The sequence below is a fragment of the Phocoena phocoena genome, chromosome 6 (genome assembly GCF_963924675.1).
Source record: "Phocoena phocoena chromosome 6, mPhoPho1.1, whole genome shotgun sequence".
Lineage (NCBI taxonomy): Eukaryota > Metazoa > Chordata > Mammalia > Artiodactyla > Phocoenidae > Phocoena > Phocoena phocoena.
Window position 1 is genome coordinate 82,810,803 of NC_089224.1, and position 17,124 is coordinate 82,827,926.

At 36.9% G+C, this 17,124-nt stretch overlaps 1 protein-coding gene across 7 annotated transcripts in view; it reads left to right on the plus strand.

The window, feature by feature from the left end:
- The window catches only part of TGFBR1 (transforming growth factor beta receptor 1), a 69,572-nt gene extending 61,372 nt beyond the window's left edge, over positions 1 to 8,200 (plus strand). For 4 of the 7 annotated variants that reach the window (XM_065878444.1, XM_065878445.1, XM_065878447.1 and 1 more), the window contains exons 5-7: positions 3,595 to 3,719; positions 4,730 to 4,860; positions 7,848 to 7,973. In XM_065878444.1, the coding sequence (XP_065734516.1) occupies positions 3,595 to 3,719; positions 4,730 to 4,860; positions 7,848 to 7,973 (382 nt within the window). Of the gene's footprint in view, positions 1 to 3,594; positions 3,720 to 4,729; positions 4,861 to 7,847 lie in introns of all 7 variants that reach the window. The other 3 variants (XM_065878441.1, XM_065878442.1, XM_065878446.1) reach the window with 1 other exon arrangement.
- The last annotated feature ends 8,924 nt before the right edge of the window (positions 8,201 to 17,124 follow it).

A 17,124-nucleotide genomic window follows, 5' to 3' on the forward strand; every position in this document is an offset into this window, starting at 1 on the left:
AAAGATCAGAGGGAAAAATAAGAGATTTTAAATAAAATAGAGATTTTTTTAAAAAATAGAAAAAACAATACAACCAAGAGCTGGTTCTTTGAAAGGATAATCAAAATTGACAAACCTCTGGCCAGGCTCACCAAGAAGAAAAGAGAGAATCCAAATAAAGTAAATGAAAAAGGAGACAGACATAACGACTGATACTGCAGAAATACAAAAAACCATAAGGGAATACTGTGAACAATTAAATGCCAACAAATTTGACAACCTAGAAGAAATGGACAAGTTTCTAGAAACATACAGCCCACCAAAACTGAAAAAGAAATTGATACATACAGCTGATTCACTTTGTTGTAGAGCAGAAACTAACACAACATTGTCAAGCAGTTACATTCCAATAAAAAAATAGATAATTTGAACAGACTGATCATTAGAGGTGAAACAATCTGTAATTTAAAAACTCCCTACAAACAAAAGTCCAGGACCAAATGGCTCCACAGGTGAATTCTACCATACAAAGAAGAACTTACATGGATCCTTCTAACTCTTCCAAAAATTGAAGAGGAGAGAACACTCCCAAAGACATTCTATGAAGCCACCATCACCCTGATACCAAAACCAGACAAATACACCAGCAAAAAAGAAAATTACAGGCCAATATCATTGATGAATATAGATGCAAAAATTCTCAACAAAATATTAGCAGACTGAATCCAAAACACACAAAAAAGATCATACACCATGACCAAGTGGGATTCATTGCAAGTTCACAAGCATGGTTCAACATTCACAAATCAGTGTGATACACCACATGAACAAAAGAAAAGACAAAAACTGCATGATTGTCTCAATAGATTCAGAAAAAGCATTTGACAAAATTCCATTCATGATAAAAAAAAAACCTCTTACCAATGTGGGTACAGAGGGAACATAACAAAAGCTATTTATGACAAACCCACAGCCAATATAATACTCAGTGGTGAAAAGCTGAAAGCCTTCCCACTAAAATCTGGAACAAGACAAGGATGTCCACTCTCACCTCTTCTATTCAACCTGGTATTGGTAGTCCTAGCCACAGCAATCAGACAAGAAAAAGAAATAAAAGATATCCAAATTGGAAGGGAAGAGGTAAAGTTGTCATTATATGCAGATGACATGATTCTACATATAGAAAACCCTGAAGACTCCACACATCGATTACTAGAACTGAAGTGAATTCAGCAAGGTAGCAGGATACAAGATTAACATACAGAAACCGGTTGCATTTCTTTACACTAACAATAAAACATCAGGAAGGGAATGTTAAAAACAAAAAACTTTCAAAATTGCACCCTCAAAAATAAAATACTTAGGGGCTTCCCTGGTGGTGCAGTGGTTGAGAGTCTGCCTGCCGATGCAAGGGACACGGGTTCATGCCCCAGTCCAGGAGGATCCCACATGCCGCAGGGCAGCTAGGCCCGTGAGCCATGGCCACTGAGCCTGCGCGTCCGGAGCCTGTGCTCCACAATGAGAAAGGCCACAACAGTGAGAGGCCTGCGTACCGCGAAAAAATAAAAAATAAAATGCTTAGGAATAAACCTGCCCATGGAGGTGAAAGACTTGAGAACTCTAAAACATTAATAAAGGAAACTGAAGATGATTCAAAGAAATGGAAAGATATTCCATGCACTTGGATTGGAAGAATATTGTTAAAATGGCCATACTACCCAAAGCAATCTACAGATTTAATGCAATCCCTACAAAATTACTCATGACGTTTTTCACAGAACTAGAATAATCCTAAAATTTATATGGAACCATAAAAGACTCAGAATTGTCAAAGCAATCCTGAAGAAAAAGAACAAAGCAGGAAGCATAACCCTCCCAGACTTCAGACAATACTACAAAGCTACAGTAATCAAAACAGCATGGTATTGGCACAAAAACAGACATATGGATCAGTGGTACAGAATAGAGAGCCCAGAGTTAAAGCCACACCACTACAGTCAATTAATCTTCGACAAAGGAGACAATAATATACAATGGAAAAAAGACTCTCCTTCAGCAAGTGGTGTTGGAAAAGTTGGACAGCTGCATGTAAATTGATAAAGTTAGAACACACCCTCTCACCATACACAAAAATAAAACTCAAAGTGGCTTAAAGACTTAAACATAAGACATTACACCAAAAACTCCTTGAAGAGATCACAGACGAAACATTCTCTGACATAAATCACACCAGTGTTTTCTTAGGTCAGTCTCCCTAGGCAGTAGAAATAAAAACAAACAAATGGGACCTAGTCAAACTTCCAAGCCGTTGCACAGGAAAGGAACCATTAAAAAAATGAAAAGACAAGCTACAGAGTGGGAGAAAATATTTGCAAATGATGCGACTGACAAGGGCTTAATTTCCAAAATATACAAACAGCTCATACAACTCAACAACAAAACAACCCAATGGAAAAATGGGCAGAAGACCTAAATGTGCATTTCTCCAGGGAAGAAATACAAATGGCCAATAGGCACATGAAAAGATGCTCAATTTCACTAATTATTAGAGAAATGCAAATCAAAACTACAGTGAGGTACTGCCTCACACCAGTCAGAATGGCCATCATTAAAAACTACAAATAAAAAATGCTGGAGAGCATGTGGAGAAAACGGAACCCTCCACTGTTGGTGGGAATAATGTACGTTGGTACAGCCACTATGGAGAACAGTATGGAGAAAACTGAAAACAGAATTATCATATGATCCAGCAATCCCACTGCTGGGCATATATCCAGAAAAAACTGTAATCCAAAAAGATACATGCACCCCTGTGTTCATACCAGCACTATTTACAATAGCCAAAACATGGAAACAACCTAAATGGCCATCCACAGATGAATGGATAATGAAGATGTGGTATATAGATACAATGGAATACTGCAGAAGAACAAAATAATGCCATTTGCAGCAACATGGATGCAACTAGAGATTATCATACTAAGTGAAGCAAGTCAGAAAGACAAATACCATATGATATCACTTATATGTGGAATCTAAAATATGACAAATAATCCTATCTATGAAACAGAAACAGATTCAGGGACAAAGAGAACAGACTTGTGGTTGCCAAGGGGGAGGAGGTTGGGAGAAGGATGGAGCAGGAGGTTGGGGTGAGCAGGTGTAAGCTATTATATGTGGAATGGATAAACAACAACGTCCTACTGTATAGAACAGAGAACTATATGCAGTATATACTATGATAAACCATAATGGGAAAGAATATTTAAATAAGAATATATATATGCATAACTGAATTTCTGCTGTATAGCAAAGTGATTAACACAATATTGTAAATCAACTATACTTCAATTAAAAAAAATTTTTTTAATTAAAAAATTTTTAATTAAAAAAAATTTTTTTAATTTAAAAAAATTTTTTTTAATTTTTTAAAATTTAAAAAAATTTTTTAAATTAAAAAAAATTTCACTATGCAGAAGCATAGTGAAAGGGGGAAAAGGTCAAAATTAATATTGACCCTCCCCCCACCTCCCCACCCAGGAGTAAAAGGAAGTTTATGAAACAGTTTAAAAGTAATGTCACTATTACATAATAAAATGCTGACTTCTTTTTTAGGTACATGGCCCCTGAAGTTCTAGATGATTCCATAAATATGAAACACTTTGAATCCTTCAAACGTGCTGACATCTATGCAATGGGACTAGTATTCTGGGAAATAGCTCGCCGATGTTCCATTGGTGGTAAATCTCTCTCCTCTCCCCCAACATTTTGTCATGAACAAGTGGTTCAAGAATTGCCTTTTTTATTGAATGAAATTGTTTACCCGGTGATCACTGAGAGTGCCAGAAAAAATGAAAGAGATAAATGACATGACATGCTTTATCCTAGTGTATAGTTTTATCCTAATACACAGCTTTATTCCAGTGTAATCTTTTTCTATTTCCACTTGAATTTTGGGAAGCAACAGAAACCAACCCCTTGTTATGTTGCAATATAGATATTTAGAATGGATGACTACTTGAGAGGCCACCCAGGAAGCTATTTCTAGCATGTACCTGAGTCAGACTGATTTTTTTCCCCCTGAGATTGTGGTTATTTTCTCAATCTTGAGAGCTGGAAATTACATATACAGAATATATACACTGCGTTGCATTACTTTTTTAAAGTAAGTTTGTGTTAGACTGAGCACTTTCAATGTTTACTTGAGAAATAGTCTCTTATCCTTGAGGACCAGGCTCACCAGACTAGTGCCTCAGGGTTTTGAGGCAGTGAGGGGTAGAGTAGCAAATAGGACAGGTTATTGACAGATACAAGTAGAGGAAGGGACTTGCACCTCAGGCTTGCCTTGTAAGATTCACACCTTAGTGATAGAGTGTGTGTATCCCCATACCAACTGAGAGGCTGTGCACTTGTAGAATAAAAGGTTTCATTTCTTGCGCATTAGGGTTCTGGGAGAAAATGTCAATCTGGTCATCACAGCTCATAGTTAACCATCATTAAAATAGTCTTTGCTGATCCCATGGCAATACTTAGTTTCAAGGTGTGGGCTCAGTACTGACTCAGGGAGGTGGGTTGTTGATGGAGATGTGGATGAGAGACTGCAGTCTGTAAGCTGTGTTCCATTTACCTGATTTAGTAATGGGACACTGTAACAGGACTCTCAGCTGTTCTTTTTCTGTCTGGTCAAAGAATGCTCTGACATGATCTGAGTAAATCCTTCAAAATAGATTTTTTTTCTCTACCAATGTAGGAATTCATGAAGATTACCAGCTGCCTTATTATGATCTTGTACCTTCTGATCCATCAGTTGAAGAAATGAGAAAAGTTGTTTGTGAACAGAAGTTAAGGCCAAATATTCCAAACAGATGGCAGAGCTGTGAAGTGAGTATTTATTTTGGATACTACACAGTTCTCTAAACTGCTTCTGGTTAGTAAGTGGAAATTTGCTACTTTAAGGAAAACAGACATTAAGAATCCCCATTCCTTTATTTTTCATGGCTGTTAAACCAGTGAGTAAAAGTAGAATAATCTGTTTTTCATGTTCAATTTTAAGTATATTGAAAGGGCTGTGGAACGTTTTCAGTGGCCATTAGTGTATCAGAACAGTGTTTAGATCTGCCAATGAAACAAGGCTCCTACATTTTTAATTAAAGTTTCCCTTCAATCAGGGCAGCCCAGAATAGTTGGATGAGTACTGGATGGAATTAGGAGGCCTGTATTCTAGATCAGCCTGGCTACCATTTCAGAGTCTGACTTTGGGCAAACCACTTCTGTTTTCTGGACCTTAATACGCCTTTTTGTAAAATGAGGGATTTGGATGATTATTGAAGATGGTTCAGATGATTTTACATTTTATTCATCTCACTGCCCATATGACTATTCACCAGGAATTTGGGGAAAGTGCTTTCCAGCAGTGTCTGAGCTTTTCAATCCCAGCTCTTACAAAAAGTTGTAGAAATATTTTTGTAGTTGTACCTTTAAAGAATTCATAAGAAAAATTTTATTTAATCTGTCCTTAATTGCTGTTACTATTATAATACTATTATAATATTGGTGAAACAAAGCATTTCCCTCCAGATTTGATGTTTTGTAGTTTAGGAAGAATAAAAAGCTGGTTACTTAAGTAGTTGATTTTACATCTTAAAATAATGTAGGCCTTAGTAGACACCTTTGACATCAAGAGAGTTCCTTGGCTACCTCCAACCAAATCAAGTATCCAGGCCCAGATAAAATATATTGTGTGCTCACAGAATCTGCATGTTTTAACGAATGGAATTGGGCTAGATCTTGTCTTGTAAAAATTTGATCTTGATACTACAAAGCAGTTACAAATTGGAATTACTCATGCACTCATTCAGTGATTAGAGCAGATTAGTATTAAACAGATGGCTTTTTAAGCATGAAGGAGAGTTAGCAGTTAACATTAAAAATGCACATGCAATTTGCACTTACTGTCACAGCATGCTGAATTAATGCCATCACTGGCATTTTTGTTTTTTTCTCCATTTGGCTAGTTTTCTATGTACTTATCACTAACTCAGTCTTGCACTTTTCTAGGGTTTTACAAATCTCTCAGTAGCTGAAACACATCAAGAATTTGAAACTGATAGGATACCTACAGAAGTATCTTCAGAACCCTCTGACTTTTTCCAGTCTGGACTGGTTGTTCTCTAGGCCAGCTTTCATCTTGGGATATCCCTCACCTTTCATCTGTGATTCCCTTTGCCTCTTTTATGGTGAATCCTCCTTCCTGGATCCCACATCTTCCTGTTTCTTGGTTTGCTCATTTTCCCCCTCTCTCAGCTCTCTGCTCAGATGTTACCTTGTCAGTGAGACATTACCTCTCAACCTATTTAAAATAGCACCTTCCTTCCCTGGCATATTTTATCTCCTTCTCTAAACGATGTTTCTCCTTAGCACTTACCATTGACAGTCCATGTATTTTGCTTATTTATTAATTATATGCTTTAGCCTTCTAGAATATCAGCTTTATGAGAGCAGAAATTTTGTCTGTTAGTTCACTGCTGTTAGTTCCCTAACACCCAGGATGGTTATCTAGTAGACTATAGGCGCTCAGTTTGTTGGATGAATTTTATGTATGGGCTGGGCCCTTGGTCATTTTTATCTGGAAACAAATGTTCATTTCTAGGGAATTTTCCTCAAGTATCTCCTTGATGTGTTCCTTTCCATTTTCCTCTGTTCTTTTTGTTCAACTCTGGTTATGAATGTAGATGTCCTGAACAGGCATTCTAATTTTCTTATCTTTTCCCTTCTATTATCCATCTCTTTGGGGGTTTTTTTCTCAACTTTCTGGGAGATGTATGAGCTTTTATCTTTTGAGTTTTTTATTATTATTATTATTATTCAGGTTTATCTTCTAGTTCTGTAAAGTTTTTCTAAAACCAAACAAAACCCAAAAAATTATCAATAAGTCCAATATCAGTGTTTTCTTTATCTCTTTGAGGATATTAATGATAGATTGTTGATACTGTCTTCTTTCTATACACCTTCTGTTTTCTCCAAGGTGCTTTTTTCTGTTTGTGTCAACTTCTGCATTTCATATTACTTTCCTCAAATGTTTGATCAAGCTCATACTCTTCATGTATAAAAGGGGCACTGAAAGCTGATGAGAAGCTTTGTGCACACGAATGGAGCTTATCATCATCAACTGTGATGTGAGCGTGATGTAACTGGGTTGCTTCCTTGGGGAACCACTGATGTCAGTCTCTTCAGGCTTTTCCTCTTGGGCGAAAGACTCTTCCAGTCTCTTACCTGGAGGATTATGTAAAGTCACTGGCCGTGTTTTCGGAAGAAAGTTTATGGTCTTAGCGTTCAGTGTGTTGTCAGTGTGGAACTTCGCCATGTTCCCCAAGACAGAAATCTCAGTTCTACTCTCTCAGGTGCGAACCTCTCGACTTCTGCTGGGGTGGGGGTGGGGCAGTCACCCAGCTGTGTGAGGTTGGGCGGGGGGCGGGGGGGCAGCTATCTGGGGTTCTAGCTCCTTTGGCTGATCCTATTTAGCCTGAACTCCACCCCAGGGGTACTTGACGCAGTTAATTCCTCACTTCTGGGGGGCATTTCATGGTGAGTCAGGTTCCTTCTTTGCCTTGAACAACTCTGCTTTAGTATTCAGCCTTTTCAGTCTGCAAAGTAAATCACCCCTTGTCCATCTGCTTTCCAGGTCCTGGCACCAGTACCCTGTTGATGGGTATTTAGGTCATTTCTACTCACTTGCTATTACAAGTAATGCTGAAACAGAAATACTTGTATATATGTTATTTAAAAAGAAAATTTACAGGTAAAGATTATTATCCAAATCAGTGAAAAGTGGTGCATGCGTTAATGATCTTCCTTGTCTTTTCTTGTAGGCCTTGAGAGTGATGGCTAAAATTATGAGAGAATGTTGGTATGCCAATGGAGCAGCTAGGCTTACAGCTCTGCGGATTAAGAAAACATTATCACAGCTCAGTCAGCAGGAAGGCATCAAAATGTAAATTCTGCGGCTTTGCCTGAACTCTACTTTTTCTTCAGATCTGCTCCTGGGTTTTAATTTGGGAGGTCAGTTGTTCTACCTCACTGAGAGGGAACAGAAGGATATTGCTTCCTTTTGCAACAATGTAATAAGGTCAATTAAAAACATCCCAGGATTTCTTTGGACCCAGGAAACAGCCATGTGGGGTCATTTCTGTGCACTATGAACGATTCTTTCCCAGGACAGTTAACAAAATGTGTGGTCTACCTTTATTTTTTATTAACACAAAACATTTTTTTAAATGATTGCTGGTCTTAACTTTAGGTAACTCTGCTGTGCTGAAGATCATATTTAAGGGTAAAGGAGCTGAATTGCTGAGTTATATGAAACATTTCTTATTTTTAAAGAAAGTGATTTACTCCTGGTTAGTACATTCTCAGAGGATTCTGAACCACTAAAGAGTTTCCTTGATGCAGACTTTGAATGTACTGTTCTATAATTTTCAGGATCTTAAAACTAACACTTATAAAACTCTTATCTTGAGTCTAAAAATGACCTCATATAGTAGTGAGGAACATAATTTATGCAATTGTATTTTGTATATTATTATTGTTCTTTCACATATTCAGAACATTACATGCCTTCAAAATGGGATTGTACTATACCAGTAAGTGCCACCTCTGTGTCTTTCTAATGGAAATGAGTAGAACTGCTTAAAGTCTGTCTCTGTGTGTTAAAACGTGTAGTGTTTTAATTCAAAAGTTTATTTACCTGGATAACCCAGACTTTTTCTGTTTTGTTTTTTGGAAGAGTTTTTCTGGTATGTCATTTGGTATTCCATTTTGAAAATGCCTTTTTCCTACCAAAATGTGCTTAAACCACTAAAGAAATGAAGTGGCATTAATTGGTAAATTGTTATCATGGTCATGTTTGAATATTCTCATGTCACGCTTTTGCATTTTAATTGTGTTGTCTAAGTATACTTTAAAAAAATCAAGTGGCACTCTAGATGCTTTATAGTACTTTAATAATTTAAAATCTGTAGCATACAGACTAATTTTTCTAAAGGGAAAGTTTGTCTAGCTGCTTGTGAAAAGTTGTGTGGCATTCTGTAAGCCATTTTTTTTCTTTATCTGATCAAAGACAGTGTTATTTTTTTAAGAAATGAGCTACGTTTAAAATTAGAATATGGTTAATGTTAAATGATAGGCCTTTTTCTTGGAAGGTAAAGGTAGTTAATAATGTGGATAACAGTGTGTGAGAGAGTCACATTTGTTGTGTAGGAGTCAACGTTCTGTGGATTTTCTGTCTTTGTACCTAAGGTTAGAGTTAGTGTGGTTTTGAGGTCTCACTACACTTTAAGGAAGGCAGCTTTTAATTCAGTCTTTCCTTCTCTGTGCAGATACTGCAAATGCCTAATTCACATGGTTATGGAATGAATTCGGTGCACCCTTGATATTTGGGAAAGTGGTAGCTAAGGAATATTCTGAGGAGAGGTTCTCCATTTACAGATGTTTTTGGTCAAATTAAATGTTTAAAGCAAATTTGTCATGGTCTTCTCACATTAAGTTGAAACTAGCTTATAATAACTGGTTTTACTTCCAGTGTTAGAAAGTCTGCAAGATTTTTACAGTTTTCAAAGTCCTCTTTATCACTGTGATCTTAATCTGGGGGTGGGGGTGGGGAACCTATCATAGCTGTGAGGCAAGACGTTCACCTTATAGTGCTATCAGTTTCCTGATGAAAGGGTCAGAATAACCTGTACAGTATTTTGGTAAGAGATAGTGGCCACTTATGCTGACTGAGCTGCATTCTGTTAATGTCTTATCTCTTATACATAGAACAAATCTGAAAGACTATTTGGTCTTAAAGCCAAAGTAATTTCAGAATGAATGACATATTACATAGGAATTTAGTGTCAATTTTATGTGTTTAAAAACGTCATGAGGAAAATATGTTTAGAGGTTAATATTTTGAGTCCAAATTTGAGGGGTTTTTGTAGTTACCATGATTTCATCAAAGCAAATGAGTGAGTTTGAGAGGTTTGTTTTTTATAATTGTGTTATATTTCCTGTTTAATAATCTCTAGCTCTGTGATCAGGTACTTAAAAAATTTTTTTTGGCCATTTACAAGCCTAGCAGATCTGCTTTATGAAATCCAGGGGACCAATGCATGTTAATCACTAAAGCTATTTTTATATAATTTTAAGAACATACCAAAAGTTCTTCTCTGATTTAAAGTTGTGATACATGATTTCTCACTTTCATATAAGGTAATCAACTTTTGCTGAAGATATTCTTTATTAAGTCAAAAAATAAGTTACAATTTTACTGTTCTTGCCTAAATGGATAAAATGTACTTTTGATGAATCAGGGAATTTTTTAAAAGTTGGAATTTAGTTCTAAATTGGGTTTACATGTTACTCTAGCTAATTCCATTTTTTTGGCTAATGATGGTTTGATAACCCCAATTGGCTAGTATTGAAAACGAAAGTAACTTAAAAGATTTATAGATCATGATTACTGTGGCTATAACTGCAGAAAAATTTGAGAATGAATTTTATTATTTAAAAACACAAACCTTTGTTTATATTGCCTATCTTCAGATGCTCACTTTCCAAGTTTCAACTTGGCTAAAATATACCTTCAGGCAAATTATCTGTCCACGTCCACTTTGTTAGTGTCCCCAGAGGAACGGGGATGGGGGTCGGGTATGACCTAGTGGGGTGTAGACATTCCTGGTCCTTTCTTAGTATCTCAGCTCTCTCTCTCCCAAACTGCCTTCCTGCTGGTCCCTGACTCAGAGTGGGATGGCAGCAAGGTGGTAGCTGTGGCAATGAAGCAGTAGCCAGTTGTATCTTGCATAGGACAGGGTAAGGTCCAAAGAGCTGAGCCTCCAGTTATGCTGTAATGATAGTGCTCAGGAAGTGCCTCGAGTCAGGATACAGTGCCATGGTCATCAAAAATTCCAAATTTCAGTTCTTAAAAAATTTCATTGGTCACTTGGCCATTTTGCAGCTCATGCATGGGTTACCTTTTTTTTCCTCCTCTACATTAAAGAACTGTTACATACAGAATATTTTGTAAAACAAGATGGCAAAGTGCTAATTAAAATGCACAGCAAAATTAGTATTCCATTAGACATGTCATATCAAGAGTTTATTTTTACGCCTACACTGAAAGAGTGGTTGTAAGTAAACTGTTTCTTGACCATGGCAGTGTTCTGGCTCCAGATGGTAGAGAGTCCAAATACTGGTTCTGTCACAGCTTGGCAGAAAATGCCAATTCAGATGTTTTTGAGAGTCTAAAGAATAGCTCATGACATGTACTACAGCTTCTTGAGTGTTTTGTAATGCTGGGATGCCCATGGGCCCTCTCTCTAGAAATGCTGGACTTCTAGGACATTCTGAGGATTGTCAGTACATTTAAACTTTTCAACCCTATTATGCAGTCTTATTTGTAATTGTAAACTTTAAAAAATGTGGTTAATAACATTCAACCAGTTTCTTAAAGCTTAAAAAGAACTTCAGTGAATGTTTTCATTTTTAAATGAATTTTGTGAATTGAATATCATGAACCATGTTTTGATATCCCTTTTTCACGTTGTGCCAATGGAATGGGGTGTTTGGTATTTCTTTATATGTCAAGGAGATGCTTCAAAATGTCAATTGCTTTAAACTTAAATTACCTCTTGAGAGACCAAGGTACATTTACCTCATTGTATATATGATGTTTAATATTTGTCAGAGCATTCTCCAGGTTTGCAGTTTTATTTCTATATAAAGTATGACTATTATGTTGCTAAATTACTCAAATGGTACTGTATTGTTTATATTTGTACCCCAAATAACATCTATACTTTGATTTCTATATTTTATTGTATTTGTGCAGAATCCTTTTGGCTTTATCACTGTAATCTCTGGCCTATAAGATGTGTACAGAAAATGTCCATATAAATTTTCATTTAAGTTGGATGATTTTGAGAATCCTCTAAAGAGGAGAGAAAATACAAAAACTGCAGTTCCCCATAAGTTTTTTTAAACTGTATATTGTATTTGTAGTAATATTCTGAATGAACTGTAAATAGGAAGTAGAAGAATAATGCTTATGTCAAGTCCTAACACTACAGTAGAAAAATGGAAGCAATGCAAATAAATTACTTTTTTCCCAAGTGCTAGTGGCATAATTTAAAATAAAGTGTGTATATTGGAGTGAGCCATGCTGTTATGAAATGCAGTCACTGTAAATAGAGACTAGAATCTTTGGATGACTACCTGGTACAGGTTACAGTATCAGAACATGTTTGAGAAGTCCCCACAGGTACACACAGGTGCATCTGTGTGTGTGGAGGCTTCTTTCCACATGCTTGGAGGTTATTGATCTGTCAGTGGACAGGATGGGACATGTCTACATATGAACTGCTTTGCCTCTGGCTCAGCAGATTTGCTAAGTTTGTGTTAAAGCGGTGTTAAAGTTTTTTGATGATTTTCAAAGGAAGTTTAGAGTGTTTTCATCTTCTTTTACCTTATTTTTCCTTCTTTTCCTAATTTAAGGATTTGTGAGAAATAATTTGTAGAAATAAGTTTTGTTTGTTCTGTTTTTTTGTTTTTTTAAGTAGATTTGAACAGTCTCCTGGGAGTGAGAACTTGGCTGATAAAAGAACTAAGGAAGTAGTGGTAGAGAGGGGAGATGTCATCCCCAAGCCCTCGATGGACTCTGGGAGAGGTTTTGCAGATGAGATTGTTCTTGCATTAAAGACTAGTTACTTCAATTCAGAGACTGGATTTAGGGATTTTTTTTTTTCTTCATAATAAAGACGTATCACTAGGATGTAGAGCTTTTGTTAGAAGTTAGAAGAAAGTAAGATTATTTTTAAAACATTATATAGATTCAGAGAAAGCAGAACTAGCTTTATCTCTTTATCACCTCTTCTGCCCCTGGGGTTTCATAATTTGGAGAAAGTGATTTTACATATATGGCCTGCAACTCTGCTTTTTTTGTTTCATAATTGAGGATTTAGAAAACAGTGGGGCTATCCCAAAAAAGTGAGTAGAAAATCTGATGTTACAAAAGCTAGGGCTCAGCCATGTATGACTTCTACGAGTTAGAAAATATTCAGCTAAATAATATTAAATCATTGTGGAAATAAAGGATTCTTAGTGTGAGCTGAAGAGAAATGGAAAAAAGAAGAAACTTAAGATGACTATTTTCTTTCCTATTATGAAAGAATAGAATTATAAAGGGATATTGGCAACTTAAGTATTTCAAAGAAGGGAAAGGGACCCTAGACTGTTGAGAATTACAGGATTTAGATACAACTAAACCAGCTTTCAAAAATGAAAACCAAAAAAAGTGGCAAAGTAAGACTAAAATGATTTGGTCTCTGTAGATCTACCTTACAGGAAATACTAAAAGAAATTCTTCAGAATGAAAATGATACCAGGTGGTAACTTGAATCCACAGAATGAAATAAAAAGTACTGGAAATGGGAAAGATAAAAGACTGTATAAATGTATTGCTGCTGTAACAAATTACTACAAATGTACTGACTTAAAATAACACCTACTTATGATGATGTCACATTTCTGAAGTCCAGGTATAATGTGGCTCAGTTGATTCTCTGCTGCATATTTCGGAAGTCCAAAAAAAAAAAAAATCAATGCATTGGGTGTGCTACATTCCTTTCTGGAGGCTCAGGATGAATTGACTTCCAAGCTTATTCAGGTTGTTGGCAGAATTCAGTTCCATGTGGTTGTAGGACCGACATCCCCATTTCCTTGGGGACTATCAGCCAGGGGTTGTTCTTTGCTTCTAGAAAGTGCTTACATTCCTTGGTCCCCACTGCTATCTTCAAGGACAGCAAAAGCAGTTCCAGTCCTTCTCACACTTCATCTCTCTAATCTCCCCTTCTCTCCATCTTTGCTCTGCTTATCTTTTCCACCACATCTCTCTCCAATGGAATTTTCTACTTTCTTCTTTGCCTTTTCAGGGATCATGTGGTTACATTAGCCTAGATTATCCAGAAAGGCCCAATCTCCCTATTTAGTAACCTCAATTTCATTTGTAAAATCCTTTCACAGCAGAACCTTGATTGAATAGACAAAGGATGGGAATCTTGAGGAGACTTGTGCCTACCACAATACCTATTTTCTCTTTAAATGGCATGTTATTGTATGACACAAATAATAATACTGTATTGTTGGTTTTATTACATAGATGCAATGTACATTACAATAGTAGCAGAAAGGAGTGGGTAGGAAATGGAACTATACTGGAACAAAGGGGGATTCTGTATTTTATTGGAATTACATTAGTATTAATCTGAAGATATTGGTTAATTAAAATACATACTGTAGTCCCTAGAGCAACCACTAAAACACTCAAAATACAGTTGAAGAAAACAAATCTAAATGGCACACTAGGGACTTCCCTGGTGGCCCAGCAGTTAAGACTACATGCTCCCAATGCAGGGGGCCCAGGTTCGATCCCTGGTCAGAGAACTAGATCCCACATTCTGCAATCAAAAGATCCCACATGCCACAACGAAGATCCCGTGTGCTGCAACTAAAGACCCGGCGCAGCCAAATAAATATTTTTTTTTAAAAAATGGCACACTAAAAAATATTTAACACAAAAGAAGGCAGCAATAGAAAGATGGAGCTGCAAAAACATTTGAGACATTTAGAAAACATAGTAAAATAAAATGGTAACCATAAATCTAACCATACCAATGATTTCATTAAATTTGATTCAAGTATTTAGTCCAGTCATAAGGTAGAAACTGTCATAATGGATAAAAAAGCAAGACTTAACTATATGGTGTCTACAAGAGACACTTTGGATTCAAAGACAAATAGTATAAAAGTATGGAAAAAAATATATACCATGCAAACAGAAACCATAAGGGAGCCAGAACGGATAATGTCAGACAAAGTGGGATTTGAAACAAACTACTAGAAATAGAGGACATTTCAAATGATAAAGGGTCAGTATATGAGGGAGATATGTTACCCAACCAAGCTTGGGTTCGCTCTCCTGCATGCGGTAAAGCCAATCTAGTGACACCAGGTTGTGGTGAAGGAAAGTAGTGTTTATTGCAAGGCACCCAGCGTGGGGCCAAGCAAGAACGGGCAGCTCGTGCTCGAAAGACTCGAACTCCCCCGTGGACTTTAAGGAAGGGTTTTTAAAGACAAAGTGAGGGAGGGGGCCATAGGGTCAGTGATGAGTTCATGCATAATTCTGACTGGTTGGTAGTGAGGCAACAGGGTGATGTTTTGGGACTCTCAATCATCAACTTTCTGGTTCCCAATGGTCTGGGGTCTACATGCTTGTGGTCAGAATGCAGTTAACTTCTTCTAGCTGGTAGGGGTTTTATCTGCAAAACAATTCATGGATATGCCTCAGGATATTATCTGTAGCCCTTGAGGAGGAACTAAAGGTCCTTGACTTTGTTTTATATATATATTATTTTGTCTTGCTTGACTGTTTTCTTTTGTTTTTGCATTTTCTCACTTCTGATTAAATTTGCCCTTTGGTACTTGGGAAAGGCCTTGGAGGCTAAAACTTTTCTACAAAGAAGGCGTGGGGAACACGGGGATCTGTCCCTGGGAGGGGACTGCAGGGTCCTGCTTGGTTTCAGATATAACAGCTATTAATGTATATGCACCTAAAAACAAATACATGGAGAAAATAGTGACAGAACTGAAGGAGAAATGGACAATTCAGCAATGATATTTGGAGATTAATATCACATTCTCAATAATTGATAGAACTCGACAAAAAGCAAAAAAGAGAATGTCATCACCCAACTTGTCCTGACGTGTAGACCAACCACCACAGCAGGACACACATTCTTCTCAAGTCCACATGGAACATTCTCCAGGAAAGAGCACATACTATGCCATAAAACAAGTCTCAATGAATTTGAAAGGACTGAAATCATAGAAAGTGTATTCAGCCATGTTGAAATTAAGTTAGAAGTCACCAACAGACATTTTGCAGACCCTCAAATATGTGGAAATTTAACACATTTCTAAATGCCTGTGTATTGAAGAAATCAAGGGAAGTTAGAAAATTTTAATGGAATGAAAAAACAGCATATTGAAATTTACGGTATGCAGCTAAAACAGTACTGAGAGGGAAGTTTAGTTTTAAATACCTATATTTGAAAAGGTATTTAAATTCCATGGAGATAGATGCAAAAGTCCTTCACACTATTAGCAAACTGAATCCAGCAACAAATAAAAAGGTTTATACACAAGGACCAGATAGGATATATCCTGGAGCTGCAAGCTTGATTTCACATCCAAAAAGTTGTATACCATATTAATAAAATGATAAAACCCATACGGTCAACTAGACACAGGAAAAAGCATTTGACAGAATTTGACACCCATTCATGATAAAAACCCAAACTAGGAATGTAAGGCACCTTCCTCAACCTAAGTGAGGAATTTTTTCAATCTATGAAAATCCCACAGCTAGTAAACTTAGTGATAAAAGAGAGCTTTTCTTCTGAAATCAGGAGCAAGCAAAAATATCCACTCATTTTTATGCAACACTAGTGGAGGTTCTATCCAGCTCCTGATCTCCCTCCCCCCAACCCCTCCCAAAGATTAAAGAAATTCAAATTTGAAAAAGTAAAACTATTCACATGATCTTTTATGATCCTAAGACATGATCTTGTATGATCCTAAGGAATCCACAAAAAAGCTACTAGGATAAATATTGCAAGGTTGTATGATACAAGATCAATATATAAAAATCAATTGAAATTCTCTATTAGCAACGAGCAATCCTCTTAAAATTAAAAAACTTCCATGTACAATAGCATTAGGAATACAAGAATAAATTTCATTGAAAAATTATAAAAGTTTCTGAGAGGGGCTTCCCTGGTGGCACAGTGGTTAAGAATCTGCCTGCCAATGCAGGGGACATGGGTTTGAACCCTGGTCTGGGGAGATCCCACATGCTGCAGAGCAACTAAGCCTATGCGCCACAACTACTGAGCCTGCGGGCCACAACTACTGAAGCCTGCATGCCTAGAGCCTGTGCTCTGCAACAAGAGAAGCCACTGCAATGAGAAGCCTGTGCATGGCAACAAAGAGTAGCCCCCACTCGCCACAACTAAAGAAAGCCCACGTACAGCAATGAAGACCCAATGGAGCCAAAAA